General features: G+C 44.9%; 1 protein-coding gene across 8 annotated transcripts in view; it reads right to left on the bottom strand.

The window, feature by feature from the left end:
- LOC106588461 (microtubule-actin cross-linking factor 1, isoforms 1/2/3/4/5) overlaps positions 1-22,137 on the bottom strand; it is a 278,087-nt gene that overhangs the window by 141,685 nt on the left and 114,265 nt on the right. For 4 of the 8 annotated variants that reach the window (XM_082969975.1, XM_082969979.1, XM_082969981.1 and 1 more), the window contains 4 exons: positions 18,405-18,494; positions 15,579-15,677; positions 13,358-13,435; positions 12,077-12,169 (listed from right to left, as the gene is read on the bottom strand). In XM_082969975.1, coding sequence (XP_082826101.1) covers positions 12,077-12,169; positions 13,358-13,435; positions 15,579-15,677; positions 18,405-18,494 — 360 coding nt within the window. The remainder of the gene's footprint in view (positions 1-12,076; positions 12,170-13,357; positions 13,436-15,578; positions 15,678-18,404; positions 18,495-22,137) is intronic. The other 4 variants (XM_082969977.1, XM_082969982.1, XM_082969983.1 and 1 more) reach the window with 1 other exon arrangement.

The following is a 22,137-nucleotide window of genomic DNA, read 5'->3' as shown; positions in this document are numbered from 1 at the left end:
TTGGATTTGGCTTCAGACCAATCAAATCACTTCCTAAGCAAAACGTCATTTTAGGAAAAACATGTTTGTTTTTGGTCAGCTTGTGTTGATGTCCTGCAATAGCTAGCTTGCCGAATCGGCCTTTTCCTAAGCCATGGATGGAGATGGGGATTTGGACTTGTGGTTTTTACTTAATTCTCCGTACAGGCCAATGATTATGATGGTGATTCTGCCCCATGAATAAATGAATATATTGTGCCACTGGCCTGAGATGATTGAAATTCAATATATAGCCAAGATGTAACCTAGTAGGCTCGCGTTAACTAGCTAGCTAGCTAATTTAGTTGGTTCATTGTTGCCCATGCGAGGAATTTAGGCTAGTAGTAATAATTTTAGCATGGTAGCCTATGACTAGAAAAATTTGAAGTTTACTGTATGTCAGAGCATTGGTGTTTAACTTGTCTACAAGTGGGGTGAGTCAATATTTTTTGTTTTACTAGCACACACACACACACACACACACACACACAAATCAGTAACATGGACAGACACATGATATTTAGCAACATGGATTGTACCAAATAGTTTTGGTATCTTTACGTTTGTTTTCAGTGTATTAAACAAAGCATATACAGCCCTGTTGATGTGATGATGTTTAAATGTTCAAGTTGAAACGGTGCTGGAAGAGCGGAGGCAGTGTTGTCTTTGTGCTGACTTGCGGTTGTGGTTCTAAATGAGTAGTTGTTTAGTAAACTCTAGAAAACATGAAGTTGCTTGACCGTGCTGCAGACGATTACTGTTTGGTACATGCAATATTTGATTTGTGGACGTCACCGGACAGATGTTGCTCTCTGGTTTTGTGAGGAAACAAACGTAGGTGTACAGTAGTTGAATTTATTCCGCCTCTGTGTGAGTTATATTTTTGTTGTCACGGCCATACTGTATACGGTGGCGTATGAACGAATGGGTTATAGAGCAAACCACGCAATTATCACAGCATAGGTTGTCATATGACATTTTTTTTACTGGCTTGGCTTGCTCAGTGATTTTACCCACACACAGCTATAAAACCCCTCTTAGGCCTCCCCCTCCCCCCATCTGTGATATCCACACGTTCTGCCAGTCACATTCTATTAAAGGTCCCCAATGTACAAACGGTCCCTGGGTCGCTCGTCTTTTCAGTTCGCTGCAGCTAGCGACTGGAACGAGCTGCAACAAAACACTCAAACTGGACAGTTTAATCTTCATTCAAATACTCAATCATGGACACTCTGACAATTGTGACTACTTGGCATGATGTATTGTTGTCTCTACCTTCTTGCCCTTTGTGCTGTTGTCTGTGCCCAATAATGTTTGTACCATGTTTTGTGCTGCTACCATGTTGTGTTTCTACCATGTTGTGTTGTCATGTTGTGTTGCTGCCTTGCTATGTTGTTGTCTTAAGTCTCTCTTTATGTAGTGTTGTCTCTCTTGTCGTGATGTGTGTTTGTCCTATATTTATATTTATTTTTAATCCCAGCCCCCGTCTCCGCAGGAGGCCTTTTGCCTTTTCGTAGGCCGTCATTGTAAATAAGAATTTGTTCTTAACTGACTTGCCTAGTTAAATAAAGGTTAAATAAAAAATAAAAAATACACAGAAAAATACTGAAGCGCTATACATTTTCGAATGCTGTAGGTTTGTCACTAACAAGTGCAATGATCCAGAATATACTGGATTAAAAACAACACTTTTTGGGGAAGGTGTCATTTGAAACACAGCTATTATCCGTGAGGTGAGTGAGTGACCATCACGCCAAACGTTGACTTCAACTGATGAATTACAGTGCCTTCAGAAGCATTCATAGCTCTTGAATTATTCCACAGTTTGTCGTGGTACAGCCTTAAGTCAAACTTGATTAAATTGATTGTTTTTTCTCTCACCCATCTACACACAATACCCCGTAATGACAAAATGAAAACATGTTTTTAGAAATGTTTGCACATTTTTTGAAAATGAAATACAGAAATGTAATTTACATAAGTATTCACACCAGAGTCAATACTTTGTCGAAGCACTTTTGGCTGTGATTACAGCTTTGAGTTGTCTTGGGTATGTCTGTACCAGCTTTGCACATCTGGATTTGGGGATTTTCTCCCATTCTTCCTTGCATATTTTTTCAAGCTCTGTTAAGTTAGATGGGGAGCAGCGGTGAACAGCAATCTTCAAGTCTTTCCACAGATTTCCAATGGAATTCAAGTCTGGGCTTTGGCTGGGCCACTCAAGGACTTTCACATTCTTGTTCTGAAGCATTCCAGCATTGATTTGGATATATGCTTGGAGTCATTGTCCTGTTGGAACGTAAATATTCGCCACAATCTAAGGCTGTTTGCACTCTGAAGCAGGATCTCATCAAGGATTTGCCTGTATTTGGCACCATTCATTGTTCCCTCTATCTTCCTGCCACTGAAAAGCATCTCCATAGCATGATACTGCCACCCCCATGCTTCACAGTAGGGATGGTGTTAGACGGGTGATGAGCTGTGCCTGGTTTTCTCCAGACATAGCGCTTTGCATTCAGGCCAAAGAGTTCCATTTTTGTCTCATCAGACCACAGAATCTTTTGTATTATGATCTGTCTTTCACGCGCCTTTTTGCGAACTCCAGGTGTGCTGTCATGTTCCTTTTTCTCAGGAGTGGCTTCCGTCTGGCCATTCTCCCATAAAGCAAAGATGGGTGAAGTGCTTTAGAGAGACTGTTGCCTTTGAGCAGGTTCTCCCATCTCAGCCAAGGAACTCTGTAGTTCTGTCAGAGTGGTCATGGGGTTCTTGGTCACCTCCCTGACCAGTTGCTCAGTTTGGTCGGACAGCCAGCTCTAGGCAGTTCCATATTTTTTCCATTTGCCAATGTTGGAAACTTTCAACACTCTAGAAATAGTTTTATACCCAGATATATGCCTCATCACAATTCTATCTCAGATCTACAGACAGTTCCTTGGACTTCATGGTATAGTTCCTGCTCTGACATGCACTGTCAACTGTAGGACCTTATATAGACAGGTGTGTCCAAACAACCGAGTTGGCCACAGGTGGACGACAATTAGGTTGTCGTGACAACTCAAGGATGATGAAAAGACATTGGATGCATCGGAGCTCAATTTGGAATGTCATAGCAAAGGGGTGTGAATACTTATGTAAATTAGACGTGTCTGGATTTACATTTGCAAAAATGTCCAAAAACATGGGGTATTGTGAAAATATACTGCTCAAAAAAATAAAGGGAACACTTAAACAACACAATGTAACTCCAAGTCAATCACACTTCTGTGAAATCAAACTGTCCACTTAGGAAGCAACACTGATTGACAATACATTTCACATGCTGTTGTGCAAATGTAATAGACAACAGGTGGAAATTATAGGCAATAAGCAAGACACCCCCAATAAAGGAGTGGTTCAGCAGGTGGTGACCACAGACCACTTCTCAGTTCCTATGCTTCCTGGCTGATGTTTTGGTCACTTTTGAATGCTGGTGGTGCTTTCACTCTAGTGGTAGCATGAGACGGAGTCTACAACCCACACAAGTGGCTCAGGTAGTGCAGCTCATCCAGGATGGCACATCAATGCGAGCTGTGGCAAGAAGGTTTGCTGTGTCTGTCAGCGTAGTGTCCAGAGCATGGAGGCGCTACCAGGAGACAGGCCAGTACATCAGGAGACGTGGAGGAGGCCGTAGGAGGGCAACAACCCAGCAGCAGGACCGCTACCTCCACCTTTGTGCAAGGAGGAGCAGGAGGAGCACTGCCAGAGCCCTGCAAAATGACCTCCAGCAGGCCACAAATGTGCATGTGTCTGCTCAAACAGTCAGAAACAGACTCCATGAGGGTGGTATGAGGGCCCAACATCCACAGGTGGGGGTTGTGCTTACAGCCCAACACCGTGCAGGACGTTTGGCATTTGCCAGAGAACACCAAGATTGGCAAATTCGCCACTGGCGCCCTGTGCTCTTCACAGATGAAAGCAGGTTCACACTGAGCACATGTGACAGACGTGACAGAATCTGGAGACGCCGTGGAGAACGTTCTGCTGAATGCAACATCCTCCAGCATGACCGGTTTGGCGGTGGGTCAGTCATGGTGTGGGGTGGCATTTCTTTGGGGGGCCGCCCAGCCCTCCATGTGCTCGCCAGCGGTAGCCTGACTGCCATTAGGTACCGAGATGAGATCCTCAGACCCCTTGTGAGACCATATGCTGGTGCGGTTGGCCCTGGGTTCCTCCTAATGCAAGACAATGCTAGACCTCATGTGGCTGGAGTGTGTCAGCAGTTCCTGCAAGAGGAAGGCATTGATGCTATGGACTGGCCCGCCTGTTCCCCAGACCTGAATCCAATTGAGCACATCTGGGACATCATGTCTCGCTCCATCCACCAACGCCACGTTGCACCACAGACTGTCTAGGAGTTGGCGGATGCTTTAGTCCAGGTCTGGGAGGAGATCCCTCAGGAGACCATCCGCCACCTCATCAGGAGCATGCCCAGGCATTATAGGGAGGTCATACAGGCACGTGGAGGCCACACACACTACTGAGCCTCATTTTTACTTGTTTTAAGGACATTACATCAAAGTTGGATCAGCCTGTAGTGTGGTTTTCCACTTTAATTTTCAGTGTGACTCCAAATCCAGACCTCCATGGGTTGATAAATTGGATTTCCATTGATTCTTTTTGTGTGATTTTGTTGACAGCACATTCAACTATGTAAAGAAAAAAGTATTTAATAAGATTATTTCTTTCATTCAGATCTAGGATGTGTTGTTTAAGTGTTCCCTTTATTTTTTGGAGCAGTGTATATTTAATCCATTTTGAATTCAGGCTGTAACACAACATGTGAAATAAGTCAAGGGTTTGAATACATTCTGAAGGCAATGTAATTTGCAAATAGAGGACACCTGGAAGACATTTATGCCTTGAGGGCAGGAGCAGGGCTGAGGATCTTTAAAACTGAATTGAAGAGGCTGGTGTTGATTGCTGAGATAGCAACTTGTCTAGCCTGCAGTCAGAGAGAACGTTTTGCTAACATGACACGGCTTTGAAATAATGAAGAACTGGTCTTAACTAGGCGTGACAGAGTGTGGAGTCATAGGCCTGTGGTTCTACCCCTGAAAACATAGTGTATAGTCCAATGACAAATTCTCCTTTGGCCTGACAACATAGATTCCTCCAATCACACATTATTTTACTTGCAGTAGTCGAACCTTAGGGGGACAGCTTCCTGGAATGAGTTCACTCCCCACTTTCCGGCCATGCAGTGCTTTCTAACCAAACATCTGATTTTAACTACAAACCCTATGTCCTTGCCCATAATCATATACAATAAATTAATATGCGCTTTCTGACATGGCATCTTGTGAATACCAATTAAATTGCTGGTCCTTGCAAATCCCAGGTCATAATATGTGCTGTTCAGACTTTTTACATATAGTTTATTTTGACATGTACTACCGCGGTCTACGTTGATGTACTCGTCTGAATATTAAATTTTTTTGTATTTTCTGTTATTGTTAAAAAGTTATAATAATAATAATAAAAACATGTTCATATAGGATTGGTTATATTTTTTGTTAAGATATTCAGTCATGGATGAAATTGAGAATTACTGACAAGAAACTAGATTCTGAGCACTCTCTATGAAACTGTGGGTTTATATGTCCGTCCTCTCCCTTAACAGCTACCCGGACGATCTGCATTGACCCTTTTTTTGCACCAACTATTTTGACTCATCCCATACGCTGCTGTTACTCTTTATTATCTATCTTGCTTAGTCACTTTATCCCTACATACAGTGCCTTCACATTTTATTGTGTTACAATGTGGGATTCAAATGGATTTAATTGTCATTTTTTTGTCAAAAATCGACACAAAATACTATAAAGACAAAGTGGAAGAAAATATTGATTTAAAAAAATATATTAATACAAGTGCATTAAATAAACGTTGTTACAGAAGTATTCAGCTCCCCGATTCAACACAGAAACACCTTAAAACCTGTTGGGGCTAGGGGGCAGTATTGAGAAATTTTGAAAAAAATATGTGCCCATTTTTAACTGCCTCCTACACCAACTCAGAAGCTAGGATATGCATATTATTAACACATTCGGATAGAAAACACTCTGAATTTTCTAAAACAGTTTGAATGGTGTCTAAGTATAACAAAACTCATATTGCAGGCAACCTGTGAAAAAATAGATTAAAAAAAATATGTGAATTTTGTGACTGTACTATTTAGTGTCATTGTTTTATAGATACCATAGTGAGAAAGGATTCATTTCGCAACTCCTACGGCTTCCACTAGATGTCAACGATCTTTATAAAGTTGTTTGAAGCGTCTATGATAAACAGAGAGCAAATTAGAATGCAAGGAAGTTGACATGTCGTCACTTCATTTTTTTGCGCCTGCGCATAAATCTGAGAAGCGTGAGTTTGTCATAATTGTTTATCTAGACATAGGATAGGTTGTGTGAAAATATTACTGATGTTTAACGTTAAAAATGGACCAAAAGATTAATGCTAAACAACGTTTGACATGTTTTAACGAACGTAAATAGATTATTTACTAGTTTTTTTTTAGCTTTTCGGCGTGATTTTACACCCCCCCACCACGTTTTGTGGGAGCAAAATGAACGCTAACTACTTGGTGTTATTTGGACATAAATTATGAACTTTGTCAAAAGAAACCACATTTGTTCCGGACCTGGGATGCCTGGCAGTGCCTTCTGATGGAGATAATCAAAGGTAAGGGGATATTTACAATGTTATTATCGATATTAGATGATGCTAACTGTATAGCATAGCTTATTGTTCTTAGCATAGCACCCCGTTTATTGCAAAATGTGATTTCCCAGTAAAGTTATTTTGAGATCTGGCCATACGGTAGCAATTACGAGATGATAATATATTATTCTTTGAATGACAATATTATAATTTACCAATGTTTTCGAATAGTAATTTTGTTATGTTCACCGGAAGCATTTCAGAGAAGAAAAAAAATCTGAATTTCACGCTACTGTAAAATGCTGTTTTTGGATATAAATATGAACTTGATGGAACAAAAAATGCATGTATTGTATAACATAATGTCCTAGGAGTGTCATCTGATGGAGATTGTCAAAGGTTGGTGCATAATTTTAGCTGGTTTCTGCTTTTGGTGACGCCTGACCTTGAATTGAAACTGGATGTTTGTACTTTTGTGGCTATGTACTGTCCTAACATAATCTAACTTTATGTTTTTGCCGTAAAGCCTTTTTGAAAATCGAACAATGTGGTTAGATTAAGGAGATGTTTATCTTTTAAATTGTGTAAAATAGTTGATTGTTTGAGAAATTGAAATTATTAGATTTTTGATGTTTTGAATTTCCAGCCTTGTTAGCAATCCCGTCTCGGGGTTCATTGCTAACCTGTAGCCCCAACAGGTTAAAGCTGTGAGTCTTCTGGGGTAAAAGGGCTTTGCACATCTGGATTGTGCAATATTTGCCCATTATCCTTTTCAAAATTCTTCAAGCTATATCAAGATGTTGTGGGGATCATGAATAGACAGCAATTTTCAAAACTTGCCAAGCAGATTTAAGTCAAAACTGTAACTTGGCAACTCAGGAACATTCAGACGTCTTTGTAAGCAACTCCAGAAAATATTTGGCCTTGTGTTGTAGGTTACTGTCTTTCTTTAAGGTTAGTTCCTCTCGTGGTCTCTGGTGTAACGCAAACTGAAGCAGGATTTTGCCTGTGCTTAGCTCCATCCCATTTCTTTCCATCCTGAAAAACTCCCCAGTATTTATCGATGTCAAACATACCCGTACCATGATGCAGCCAACAGTATGCTTGAAAATAAGGAGGCAGTTACTCAGTGATGTGTTGGATTTGCTACAAACATAAGGCCTTGCATTTATGCCAAAAAGTGTATTCCTTTTCTGTTTTTCTTTTCACTATTACTTTAGTACCTTGTTGCATAAAAGATGCATGTTTTGAAATATTTTAATTCTGTAAATTTGTATTCTTCTTTTCACTCTGTCATTTAGGTCATTATTGTGGAGTCACTACAATGTTGTTGATCCATCCTCAGTTTTCTCCCATCACAGCCATTGAACTCTGTAGCTGTTTAAAAATCACCAATGGCCTCATGGGTGACATTCCTAAGCAGTTTCCTTCCTGTCCTGCAGCTCAGTTCAGAAGGACGACTGCATCTTTGATGTTCTGGGTGGTGTAATACATCATCCACAGCATAATTATTAACTTGACCATAATTAAAGATATATATATATATATAATGTCTGATTTGTTATTTTTAACCATCTACCAATCACTGTCCTTCTTTATGAGGCTTTCAAAAAGCTCCCTGGTCTTTGTAGTTGAATCTGTGCTTGAAAATCAATACTTGATTGAGGGACCTTACAGATGTTGTATGTATGGGGGACAGAGGAAGGGTTAGTCATAAAACAATAATGTCAACCCCTATTATTTCACACAGAGTGAGTCCATATAACTTATTATGTGATTTGTTAAGCCAAACTAATTTAGGCTTGCCTAAACAAAGAGGCTGAATACTTATGTAATAACTATATTTTAAACTGTACAAAAATGTAAACGCAACATGTAAAGTGTTGGTCCAATGTTTCATGAGCTGAAATAAAATATCTCAGGAATTTTCCATTTGCACAAAAAGCATATTTCACAAAAAAATAATAATGTACATCCCTGTTAGTGAACATTTGTCCTTTGCCAGGATAATCCATCCACCTGACTGACAGGTGTGGCATATCAAGAAGCTGTATAAACAGCACGATCATTACACAGGTGCACCTTGCGCTGGGAAAAATAAGGCCACCCTAAAATGTGCCATTTTGTCACAAAACACAATGCATGCTGACTGCAGGAATGTCCACCAGCGATGTTGCCAGAGAATTAAATGTTAATTTCTCTACCATAAGCCGCCTCCAACGTCCAACCGGCCTCAAAACCACAGACCACATGTAACCAAACCAGCCCAGGACCTCCATCCCAGCAAACTCACCAGACATGTCACCCCCTGAGCAGGTTTGGGATGCTCTGGATCGACGTGTACGACAGCATGTTCCAGTTCCCGGCAATATCCATAAACTTCGCACAGCCATTGAAGAGGACTGGGACAACATTCCACAGGCCACAATCAACCGCCTGATCAACTCTATATGAAGCAGATGTGTCGCACTGCATGAGGCAAATGGCGGTCACACCAGATACTGACTGGTTTTCTGATCCACGCCCGAACCTTTTATTAAAGGTATCTGTGACCAACAGATGCATATCTGTATTCCCAGCCATGAGACATTCATAGATTAGTGCATTTATTTACATTTACTGATTTCCTTTTATGAACTGTATCTCAGTAAAATCTTTGAAATTGTTGTGTTTATATTTTTGTTCAGTGTAGTTATGAATTTTTTATTAATCTTGAAAAAAAAAGGATTTTTCTTCCACTTAGAGTATTTAGTGTTGATTGTTGACAAAAGAATGTACACACACACACACACACACACACACACACACATATATATATACACACACACACACACACATACATACATACACATATATATATATATATATACACACACATACATACATACACATATATATCCATTTCAATCCCACTTTGTAACGTAATAAAATGTGAAGAAATCCAAGGGGTCTGAATACTTTTGCAAGGCACTTTACATACCTACCTCAATTATCTCATATCACTCCACATCGACTCCGTACTAAGTTATCATTACTCATTGTGTATTTATTCCTCATGTTACTATTTTTCAATTATTTCTCCCTGCATTGTTGGGAAGGGCCCTAAGTAAGTATTTCACTGTTAGTCTACTCCTGTTTGTTTATGAAGCACGTGACAAATAAAATGATTTGATTTATCCTGAACTGCAACCGTAAACCCCACTGCTCTATACGTCCATCTTCTCTCTCATTTCCTCCTCTTCTTTCTCTTTCAGCGCAACAGTAGTTTTCAGCCCCCATTCAGTCCATCAGTACTGCTGGGTTAACCGTCTCTACCTCTATCCCTCAAACTGCATCACTACACCACCCTCCCTCTTTCCCTTGCCTCTACTCTCCTTCCTCCCTCCCTCCGGGCTCACACCGTTCTGCTGAATCATGCTGATTGAAGTGGCTGCGTAGTCATGCGGCGTGTCTCCTTGGCAACCGGCTTGCCAGTGTCACCTTGAGGTTATTTAATCGTAATCGCTCTGTTCTGCCCACAGCACATCCTGGTGGTCGTTCATGGGAAGTGTGATTGTAAACCTAATAATACATGTGGGTACGTGAGCTGTCAAAATACTGGCATTGCCAAAATGGCCCTCTCATTTCTTTTTCTAACTTTTATAGAGAAAATTGACCCACCCCTCCAACTAAATCCTTCCTTTTTCTGGGAAGAGCTTTGATTTGTGTCAAGGATGCAGGAAGGGTAGATTTGGGTTCGCTTGACTGATTCATGTCCAAACATGTTGTTTCACCCCTGGGTTCCTGAGGCCAGCTGTGTGTGTGTGTGTGTGTGTGTGTGTGTGTGTGTGTGTGTGTGTGTGTGTGTGTGTGTGTGTGTGGTGTGGTGCCAGTGCTTTAGAACCTGGCCTGACCTACTGCAATGCCCTGCCTGGTGGCTATTTTCCACAACAGCACAAGGACATATCAAGGAAAACTACGCGACACACACAGCCACTCCACTCAAGCTTTTAAAACACTACTACTAATGTCTTCACAGATACACACACAAAAGCATAGCCATAGGAGGCTTCCCCTAAACACCTGGCCATCTCTGTCTCCACAACAAGCATGTTGGAACAACATCTACAAACAAAGCAACAACTCAAGTAAACTCCCACACTGACAAGATACATTAAAAGACTCCTAAACCTAGTCTGCGCCGGGCACAGAACTAACTAGCTGCCGCACACACACACACACACACACACACACACACACACACACACACACACACACACACACACACACACACACACACACAGAGCCTCTGAGCCAACCCTGGTACTACCAGCAACCCAATATGACAGCAGAGGACATGGCTGAGACATCCACACATCCACACACCCACACACACAGCGCGAGAGAGAGACACAGAGCCTCTGAGCCAACCCTGGTACTCCCAGCAACACAATATGACAGCAGAGGACATGGCTGAGACATCAACACACACCATTAGCTCTAAGGATCCTCTGTCTCCAAGTGATGGGAACTAGACTGAAGGCCACAGCAGAACTATCACTATGTCTGTAGCCCATATGGACAGAGGTGTTACCGAAAATAGCAGCCTCACTAACAAATGTCATGAGGTGGCAGCAATTATCCTGATTTGCAAAACTGTAAACTATATCTGACAAAAGTGCTGTTAATAAAGTGATTTGTGTATTTGGTTCCATAGCAGACTCGCAAGCCAACAGAGATTAGCCACAACATAGAAATATGTTTTTACTTGTAAAACATTGATCAAAAAAGGACAAAGAAAAGAATGAAGGGAGTCACATTAAGCCTCTGTCCCCCCACGCTCACTCAGTCAACTAGAAACAAACAATACAGTAGGATGCTAAACCTTCAACCCTTCTCCACACACACACACACACGCCATAATATGCAGCAGAACTAGTGTAAAGCTCAGTCGCCACCCATCCCCCACAGGACTGCTACAAGTACTCAAGGTAATTAGATGGATGATTTTATCTGAACCACTTTGGCTGCCGTGAGGCCGGCTAGTCATAAAACGGTTTTCCTGCCAAGACAGATCCAATTTGAAACCGTCGCTTAAGTAAGCATGTCACTGTAAGGTGACTGTTGGTGACTAACACCTGTTGTATTCGGCGCATGTGACAAATAACATTTGATTTGGAGGTGTCGTTTTTTTATTTATTTAACCTTCATTTAACCAGGAAAAGACCCTTGAGATTAGAGACCTCTGTCGTGAGGTGGACCTGGGAAGAGGCAAGCAGGAAGTAGTCAGCGTGCCGTGTACACACAACAGAGAACAACGTATAGAGCAGGGTGGCCAACCTCGACATAGAACTAGAAGACATAGAGCAACACAGACCTGGAAGTGCAGGATGATGGTCCAGATGAGGCCCAGTGTCAGCTTGGGGTTGCCGTCTGTGATGTCATCGTTCCGGATGTTCACCAGTTTGACCTGGAACATGTAAAACGGGAGGATTAAACACCTGGCCTAGTGGTAAACTAATTAAAGCTCTGACATAGAACAGAAAGCTGTAAGGGGACTGGAGTTGGGTACCCATGTGCTCCATGTTATTAACCAGTCACCACATCACTTCCTGTTCTCTATTGTAACGTTGAATACAACAAAAGGGTGTGACTACCCTCCATATTCCAAACGTCTTTCTCACATCAGTGCACATAAGAGCAAAGAAACACGGAGAGGAAGCCACTGAAGGCTACTGAGATGAAGCCCATGTTTATAAGAGCCGGTGTCGCTAAGACAGAGGTGCAGCATTGGTTAGTGATGCTTGAGGTGTGACTGTGGTCATCTGGGAGTCCCAGTCATGCAGCGCTGATACATTGGGACAGGAGAGAAAGAGAGAGAGAGAGAGAGAGAGAGAGAAAGAGAGAAAGAGAGAAAGAGAGAAAGAGAGAGAGAAAGAGAGAAAGAGAGAAAGAGAGAGAAAGAAAGAGAGAGAGAGAAAGAAAGAGAAAGAGAGAAAGAGAAAAAGAGAAAGAGAGAGAAAGAAAGAGTGAGAAAGAAAGAAAGAGAAAGAGAGAAAGAGAGAGAGAGAAAGAAAGAGAAAGAGAGAAAGAGAAAGAAGGAGAGAAAGAGAGAAAGAAAGAAAGAAAGAAAGAGAGAAAGAAAGAAAGAAAGAAAGAAAGAAAGAAAGAGAGAAAGAGAGAAAGAGAGAGAGAAAGAAAGAAAGAGAAAGAGAGAGAGAAAGAAAGAAAGAGAAAGAGAGAAAGAGAAAGAAAGAGGGAGAAAAAGAAAGAGAAAGAAAGAGAGAAAGAGAGAGAAAGAAAGAAAGAGAGAAAGAAAAAGGGAGAAAAAGAAAGAGAAAGAAAGAGAGAAAGAGAAAGAAAGAGAGAAAGAAAGAAAGAAAGAGAGAAAGAAAAAGGGAGAAAAAGAAAGAAAGAAAGAGAGAAAGAGAAAGGAGAGAGAGACCACCTCAATGATTTTATTTATGGATGTGCTATGTATGTTTTTTTTTATTTATTTTTATAATGGTCAAATAAACCAAACAAAACAAAACTATTTCCCAAGGCAGATGTGGCGGAATTTTGCTTAGTTCAGGTCAATGTGTATTTCTGAGAGCATGAGTACCTGTTGAGATATTGAGTGGGTTGAGAGTGGCAGATGTGTGTGTGTCAGTTGTACCTGTCTCTGTTTGAGGAAGTCCAGGGCGATTTGGACATTCTGGAGCCGGTGAAATCGCATGCGACCCTTTTCCCTGGGCTGAAAAAAAGAAAAGAAAAGATAAAGGAAAAAAATAAAAATCGAGATATTCTCACAGTCACAATTCTGACCAGTGATAGAGATATAAGTGGTGAGAAGTGTCATTCCCAATTCAAAGTGCAGTGAGCGGTAAACAATGCATAGGCCGCTGTAATGACATGGCATTATCCTAGAGGGCGCTGTCTTCAACTGTTGTCAAAGACATGCCAACAACCAACCTCACAGCAGAGCAGGAAACAACCCGGGAAAAACATTTTGTAAACCAGAAAACGTACATCTACAAACCATGCTGGTTTAAACAGTCTAATACTTCCTCAAACACACACACTTTTTCACTGCCACTCTCTCGAACACACACTCCTTGGCTGGCTGGCTGGCTGGCTGGCTGGCTGGCTGGCACACACACACACACACACACACACACACACACACACACACACACACACACGACAATCACTGACAGTCTGACAACACACACAGCAAAGCTGCTAGAAATGCAAGATGCAGGAGTGTGTGTGTCACACTGAGCTGGGCTGGGTTAGGTATACTGCAGCCAACAGTAGCAGTACTGAAGCAGCACTTTAGCAGAGCTATAAGGAGCACTCAGGCCAAACCAACAACTCCATGCAGAGGAAGAGAGGTAAGGGAAGGGTCAGGGAGAAGATGTTGAGTAGAAATGCTGTTTAACCTTAAGATTTAGTCTGATTATCATTTCATATTGCTTATGGTGACGTGTGTGTGTGTGTAATGTTTGCACATGCGTCAAGCAACTGTGACTGAGAAGGTGTGTGGGTGAAAGGGAAAACGTTGAGAAGGTGTGTGGGTGAAAGGGAAACCGTTGAGAAGGTGTGTGGGTGAAAGGGAAAACGTTGAGAAGGTGTGTGGGTGAAAGGGAAAACGTTGAGAAGGTGTGTGGGTGAAAGGGAAAACGTTGAGAAGGTGTGTGGGTGAAAGGGAAAACGTTGAGAAGGTGTGTGGGTGAAAGGGAAACCGTTGAGAAGGTGTGTGGGTGAAAGGGAAACCGTTGAGAAGGTGTGTGGGTGAAAGGGAAACCGTTGAGAAGGTGTGTGGGTGAAAGGGAAACCGTTGAGAAGGTGTGTGGGTGAAAGGGAAACCGTTGAGAAGGTGTGTGGGTGAAAGGGAAAACGTTGAGAAGGTGTGTGGGTGAAAGGGAAAACGTTGAGAAGGTGTGTGGGTGAAAGGGAAAACGTTGAGAAGGTGTGTGGGTGAAAGGGAAAACGTTGAGAAGGTGTGTGGGTGAAAGGGAAAACGTTGAGAAGGTGTGTGGGTGAAAGGGAAAACGTTGAGAAGGTGTGTGGGTGAAAGGGAAAACGTTGAGAAGGTGTGTGGGTGAAAGGGAAAACGTTGAGAAGGTGTGTGGGTGAAAGGGAAAACGTTGAGAAGGTGTGTGGGTGAAAGGGAAAACGTTGAGAAGGTGTGTGGGTGAAAGGGAAAACGTTGAGAAGGTGTGTGGGTGAAAGGGAAAACGTTGAGAAGGTGTGTGGGTGAAAGGGAAAACGTTGAGAAGGTGTGTGGGTGAAAGGGAAAACGTTGAGAAGGTGTGTGGGTGAAAGGGAGAAAACGTTGAGAATGTGTGTGGGTGAAAGGGGAAACGTTGAGAATGTGTGTGGGTGAAAGGGGAAACGTTGAGAAGGTGTGTGGGTGAAAGGGAAAACGTTGAGAAGGTGTGTGGGTGAAAGGGAAAACGTTGAGAAGGTGTGTGGCTGAATGGGAAACGTTGAGAAGGTGTGTGGGTGAAAGGGAAAACGTTGAGAAGGTGTGTGGGTGAAAGGGAAAACGTTGAGAAGGTGTGTGGGTGAAAGGGAAAACGTTGAGAAGGTGTGTGGGTGAAAGGGAAAACGTTGAGAAGGTGTGTGGGTGAATGGGAAAACGTTGAGAAGGTGTGTGGGTGAAAGGGAAAACGTTGAGAAGGTGTGTGGGTGAAAGGGAAAAAGTTGAGAATGTGTGTGGGTGAAAGGGAAAACGTTGAGAAGGTGTGTGGGTGAAAGGGAAAACGTTGAGAAGGTGTGTGGGTGTGTAAATGTGTCTTGGAATGCCTATCCATAACTCCACACCACTCCACTCGCATGCAGTCTTACAACACAGTCTATGGGGTGAGGATCAGCGTGAGGGTCAAACATACTCCCTGAGCTCCTTCCTCCTCCTCCTCCCCCCCGAGGAAGATGAGCGGGGGGGCTCGGGACATACACACCCTCCTCAGCGAGGACACGCCCTTGAGCTGCTACCGTCCGGAGGGGTGGGGGGGATGAGGAGAGCGAGAGAAGGATGAAAGAGTTGTATGGAGGGATGAGGTGATGTTCCAAAAGAAAGAGAGAGGTAGAGGAAGAGGAAATGAAAAGTGCAGCTGGGGCAACAGGAAAGCCAAATCATAAAGTAAACTGCTAACAGGCCAGCTTTAAAAAATATATATTAAAAGAATTAGAATAATAATTGAAAACACACTCTCTGTCCCTCACAGTAACACACGCTCTCCGCCCCTCACAGTAACACACGCTCTCCGCCCCTCACAGTAACACTCTCCGCCCCCCACAGTAACACTCTCCGCCCCCCACAGTAACACACTCTCTCCGCCCCCCTCACAGTAACACAGTCTCTCCCCCGCCCCCCCTCACAGTAACAGTCTCTCCCCCGCCCCCCTCACAGTAACAGTCTCTCCCCCGCCCCCCTCACAGTAACAGTCTCTCCCCCGCCCCCCTCACAATAACAGTCTCTCCCCCGCCCCCTCACAGTAACAGTCTCTCCCCCGCCCCCCTCACAGTAACGGTCTCTCCCCCGCCCCCCTCACAGTAACACGGTCTCTCCCCCGCCCCCCTCACAGTAACACGGTCTCTCCCCCGCCCCCCTCACAGTAACACGGTCTCTCCCCCGCCCCCCTCACAGTAACACGGTCTCTCCCCCGCCCCCCTCACAGTAACACGGTCTCTCCCCCGCCCCCCTCACAGTAACACGATCTCTTCCCCGCCCCCCTCACAGTAACAGTCTCTCCCCCCGCCCCCCTCACAGTAACACAGTCTCTCCCCCGCCCCCCTCACAGTAACACAGTCTCTCCCCCGCCCCCCTCACAGTAACACGGTCTCTCCCCCGCCCCCCTCACAGTAACACAGTCTCTCCCCCGCCCCCCTCACAGTAACACAGTCTCTCCCCCGCCCCCCTCACAGTAACACGGTCTCTCCCCCGCCCCCCTCACAGTAACACAGTCTCTCCCCCGCCCCCCTCACAGTAACACAGTCTCTCCCCCGCCCCCCTCACAGTAACACAGTCTCTCCCCCGCCCCCCTCACAGTAACACACTCAGTGATTGAAATGTGAGGTGAATGCGTCTCACTGACAGTAAAAGGAGTCAGCGTCTAGGTGGACCAGTCAGTCTTTTCATGTTAATACCCCCGCCTGTCACCGAGTTACAATGAGTCATCATGTTAATACCCCCGTCTGTCACCGAGTTACAATGAGTCATCATGTTAATACCCCCGCCCGTCACCGAGTTACAATGAGTCATCATGTTAATACCCCCGCCTGTCACCGAGTTACAATGAGTCATCATGTTAATACCCCCGTCTGTCACCGAGTTACAATGAGTCATCATGTTAATACCCCCGTCTGTCACCGAGTTACAATGAGTCATCATGTTAATACCCCCACCTGTCGCCGAGTTACAATGAGTCATCATGTTAATACCCCCGCCCGTCGCCGAGTTACAATGAGTCATGTTAATACCCCCGCCCGTCGCCGAGTTACAATGAGTCATCATGTTAATACCCCCGCCCGTCGCCGAGTTACAATGAGTCATCATGTTAATACCCCCGTCTGTCACCGAGTTACAATGAGTCATCATGTTAATACCCCCGCCTGTCACCGAGTTACAATGAGTCATCATGTTAATACCCCCCGCCTGTCGCCGAGTTACAATGAGTCATCATGTTAATACCCCCGCCTGTCGCCGAGTTACAATGAGTCATCATGTTAATACCCCCGCCTGTCACCGAGTTACAATGAGTCATCATGTGCTCCTAGCAAGTCTTTATCTGCATCTGAAATGGCATCCTATTCCCTACATACTACACTAGTTCTGACTAGGGCCCACTGGCCTTCAGTCAAAGTACTTCTTAGAAAAGTTCAGATAGGGACACATGCATGTCCCTCAATGTAATATTGACATTGTTAGAGAACGATATGTGTCAATATACCCAAGTTCACTTAAAGATCTGCTCTGAGGATGTCTTTCTCAACATGAGGGTGTCTGGAGGGTGTGTCTGGAGAGGGGGTGTCTGGAGAGGGTGTGTCTGGAGAGGGTGTGTCTGGAGGGTGTGTCTCAGGGTGTCTGGAGGGTGTGTCTCAGGGTGTCTGGAGGGTGTGTCTCAGGGTGTCTGGAGGGTGTGTCTCAGGGTGTCTGGAGGGTGTGTCTCAGGGTGTCTGGAGGGTGTGTCTCAGGGTGTCTGGAGGGTGTGTCTCAGGGTGTCTGGAGGGTGTGTCTCAGGGTGTCTGGAGGGTGTGTCTCAGGGTGTCTGGAGGGTGTGTCTCAGGGTGTCTGGAGGGTGTGTCTCAGGGTGTCTGGAGGGTGTGTCTCAGGGTGTCTGGAGGGTGTGTCTCAGGGTGTCTGGAGGGTGTGTCTCAGGGTGTCTGGAGGGTGTGTCTCAGGGTGTCTGGAGGGTGTGTCTCAGGGTGTCTGGAGGGTGTGTCTCAGGGTGTCTGGAGGGTGTGTCTCAGGGTGTCTGGAGGGTGTGTCTCAGGGTGTGTGGAGGGTGTGTCTCAGGGTGTGTGGAGGGTGTGTCTCAGGGTGTGTGGAGGGTGTGTCTCAGGGTGTGTGGAGGGTGTGTCTCAGGGTGTGTGGAGGGTGTGTCTCAGGGTGTGTCTCAGGGTGTGGCACAGTATACCGGGGCATGACAGTGATGGTCGTCGAGGTGTGAAGGTTTGTGACCGGGTGCGTCTTGGTGAGTTTGTGTGTGTCTTACCAGGGTGACTCCAGAGAGGACCTCCAGGAGGGAGATCAAGTTGTGCCCATCTCTCAGGTCCTCGTACAGGTCTGTGATGTGCTTCCTCACCTGATGGAGAGGCAGAGAGAGAGGGGCAGAGAGAGAGGGGGGCAGAGAGAGAGGGGGGCAGAGAGAGAGGGGGGCAGAGAGAGAGGGGGGCAGAGAGAGAGGGGGGCAGAGAGAGAGGGGCGAGACAAAAACAGAGCGAAAGAGAGAGAAAGAAAAAGAGGAGAGTGTTAATTACATATTCATCCTGTTCATATCATCCCAGTGTTTACAAAGCATTGTTGACATAAGCAACACCGCTAGGGACTTTAGTTTCCAGGATGACAAAACACGTGCTCCGGCTGTGACCCCATGTGACGTCTTGGCCCAGGGTGTCCGGGGACAACCGTTGGCACGGCGACTCCGCAGCTTTGGCTGGCCTATTTCATCACCTTTTGTGTGAAAATGGGCCATCTTTTCAGACCTTGCTGATGGACTCCCAATGTCTAGGCTAAAAACTGTAGCTCAGTGCTACGAACCAGGAATTAAAAGAGGGAGAGAAAAAGAAGCAAGGATGAGAGAGAAGAGAGGCTGGACATTTACAGAGAGGAGAGGCTGGACATTTACAGAGAGGAGAGGCTGGACATTTACAGAGAGGAGAGATTGGACATTTACGCAATTACATTACAAACGTACAGCTAACCGGAGAGAGACAGACAGAGAGGAAATGAGGATGACAGAGGGATGTATAAACATGAGGAGAACAGATACAAAGCTGAGTGAAGGAGGCAGTTGAGTGCAAAATAACATTAGAATAGGCTATGGTTTCTAGAAGACAGAGATGATGTACTAGCGATTCATTACAAGAAGACGTAGCCACTCTTGCTTGTGCTCTTTCCTATCCGACCGGACTTAAATTCTATTGGTTGGGGTGTTTGATTTAAACTGGAGTCCTCTTGTGCTATGGCTAGAGCCACGGGAGGCCAAGACTGATCTCAGCACCCAGAATTATCTTAAACCGTCACGGATCACATTCACAACACAACTATGTTTGAGGACCACTGTGCTACATCGCATTACACAATGCAGTCCAGCAAACTGCACAAGCTGTAAAATAATACCAAGTCAACATTTCACTGCATTTCAACCCTGAACTGCAACAGCATAAATTCCACATTCTTCCAGCAGAGGGCGAATTGGGCCTTTTAATCTCAGAATCCAAACAGAAAGATGGGACTTCTCTGTGTTCTGTTGTTCAATGGTCAGCTCTCCCCCTGGGTGCATCTCAATACTCCAATCCCACATAAGATTACAACTAACGAGATAAGAAGACATCTGGAAACCTTATTCACATCCTTCTGTTGCCCTGATCGCTCCTTTATTCTCTCCCTCTGCTTTCTTTTAGTCTCTCCATATCTCTTTTTCTCTCTCGCTCTCCCACACCCTCTATCCATCTGTGTTGGAGCGCGGCCTAAGGGTGTGATGAAAAAGAGGGGATGTGCAATTTAGTCTTAATAACAGATACACTATATACACACAGAAGTATGTGGATTTGGCTATTTGAGCCACACCCGTCGCTGACAGGTTACATAATCAAATTCTGGAATTAGATGTTCAATGAGCAGGTGTCCACATACTTTTAGAATATAGTGTATCATGAGGAGGGGTAGTTACCACTTCTGACTGGAAATGATGATCTCTCGTGCGATAACACAGAGTAGGGGGGAGAGAGAGAGGAGGAGAGAGGGAGAGAGAAGAGAGACAGAGGAGAGAGAAACACACAGACAGCGAGAGAGGAGAGCGCGAGAGAGAGAGGAGAGCGAGAGAGAGAGGAGAGCGCGAGAGAGAGAGGAGAGCGCGAGAGAGAGAGGAGAGCGCGAGAGAGAGAGGAGAGCGCGAGAGAGAGAGGAGAGCGCGAGAGAGAGAGGAGAGCGCGAGAGAGAGAGGAGAGCGCGAGAGAGAGAGGAGAGCGCGAGAGAGAGAGGAGAGCGCGAGAGAGAGGAGAGCGCGAGAGAGAGAGGAGAGCGCGAGAGAGAGAGGAGAGCGCGAGAGAGAGGAGAGCGCGAGAGAGAGGAGAGCGCGAGAGAGAGAGGAGAGCGCGAGAGAGAGAGGAGAGCGCGAGAGAGAGAGGTGAGCGCGAGAGAGAGAGGAGAGCACGAGAGAGAAAGGTGAGCGCGAGAAAGAGAGGTGAGCGCGAGAAAGAGAGGTGAGCGCGAGAGAGAGGAGAGCGCGAGAGAGAGAGGAGAGCGCGAGAGAGAGAGGTGAGCGCGAGAGAGAGAGAGGTGAGCGCGAGAAAGAGAGGTGAGCGCGAGAAAGAGAGGTGAGCGCGAGAAAGAGAGGTGAGCGCGAGAAAGAGAGGAGTGAGAGAGGGAAAGGAGAGAGACGAGACAGACAAATGGAGAGAGACAGAGAGACAGAAAGAGAGAGAGAGAGAGAGGCCATTTTCGCTCAATTTACTGGACCCATTTCTCTGCCTCTCAGATTCAAAAAGCAATATTCAATATTCTTCCCTATTCAATCAATACCACAGCTACCTGCCTTGTCTGATATAGGTCCACCGTATGTGTGTGTCTAAGGGCCAGTTGTCTGGTACAGGTCCACCGTATGCGTGTGTCTAAGGGCCAGTTGTCTGGTACAGGGCCAGCGTATGTGTGTGTCTAAGGGCCAGTTGCCTAGTATAGGGCCAGTTGCCTGGTATAGGGCCAGTTGCCTGGTATAGGGCCAGTTGCCTGGTATAGGGCCAGTTGCCTGGTATAGGGCCAGTTGCCTGGTATAGGGCCAGTTGCCTGGTATAGGGCCAGTTTCCCAGACACAGATAAAAACCTAGTTCTGAGCTGAAAAGCCATTTAAATGGAGATTCTCCATTTAGTATGCTTATTAGTCCAGTGCTAGGTTAAATCTGTGTTTGGGAAACCAGCCCTAGTTGTGTCACTGCGTTCCTGGCAAGCTGTCAACACAGGTCCCTAAAACCACAGTTCACAGTGAGGGCAGTGTTTATATGGATGTGTGTTTGATCTGTACACACACACCCAGAGGCAGCCATACACATGGACCTGACCACATGACGACACACACCCCGACCACAGCCACCTGTCTGTCAGCTGATGTGAGGAGATTGGTTGCATTATAAACATGGGTGCAGTCAGGTGATATCAGTGAACGGAGAGAGCCAAGACAAACACAAGAACAGGTAGACCGACTGGGTGATGTCACTTGTACTCTGTCTACATTTCTACTGAACAGCTATGAGCTCTGTGCTACGTAAACTTGGCATTCAGTAATTGTGAAAAACTGAGTTTAAATGTATTTGGCTAAGGTGTATGTAAACTTCTGACTTCAACTGTATGTATGTATATATCATTTCATGAGCTGGACTGCCTGTCTTTGCAACTAAAAAAATAATCCTGTTTGCGCTCCATAGCCTATTTAGCTAGCAAACTCCATGGAAATTCGCTATTACTTCTAATTGTGTTAGCATTCTGGTGATAGACGCCAAATGGCCTTTTTTGCCGGGATGAAAGAAGGACAGTATGACAATATAAAAATTGGAATACGGCCCAACCCTAACAGAGCGACTTTATTTTTTATAAATACTTTAGATAAGTCGTAGAGAGAGAGAGAGAGAGAGAGAGAAAGTCCGGAAACAAGCACCATGACGACAACAGCCCTGAGAAAGACAAATTCATTACTTCCAGCCATAATGCCAATGAGAGATAAACTATTACAT

The sequence above is a fragment of the Salmo salar genome, chromosome 27 (genome assembly GCF_965601325.2).
Source record: "Salmo salar chromosome 27, fSalSal1, whole genome shotgun sequence".
In the NCBI taxonomy this organism is placed as follows: domain Eukaryota; kingdom Metazoa; phylum Chordata; class Actinopteri; order Salmoniformes; family Salmonidae; genus Salmo; species Salmo salar.
Note: the sequence above shows the minus strand (reverse complement) of the source record. Positions and strands in the feature narration are given on the sequence as shown.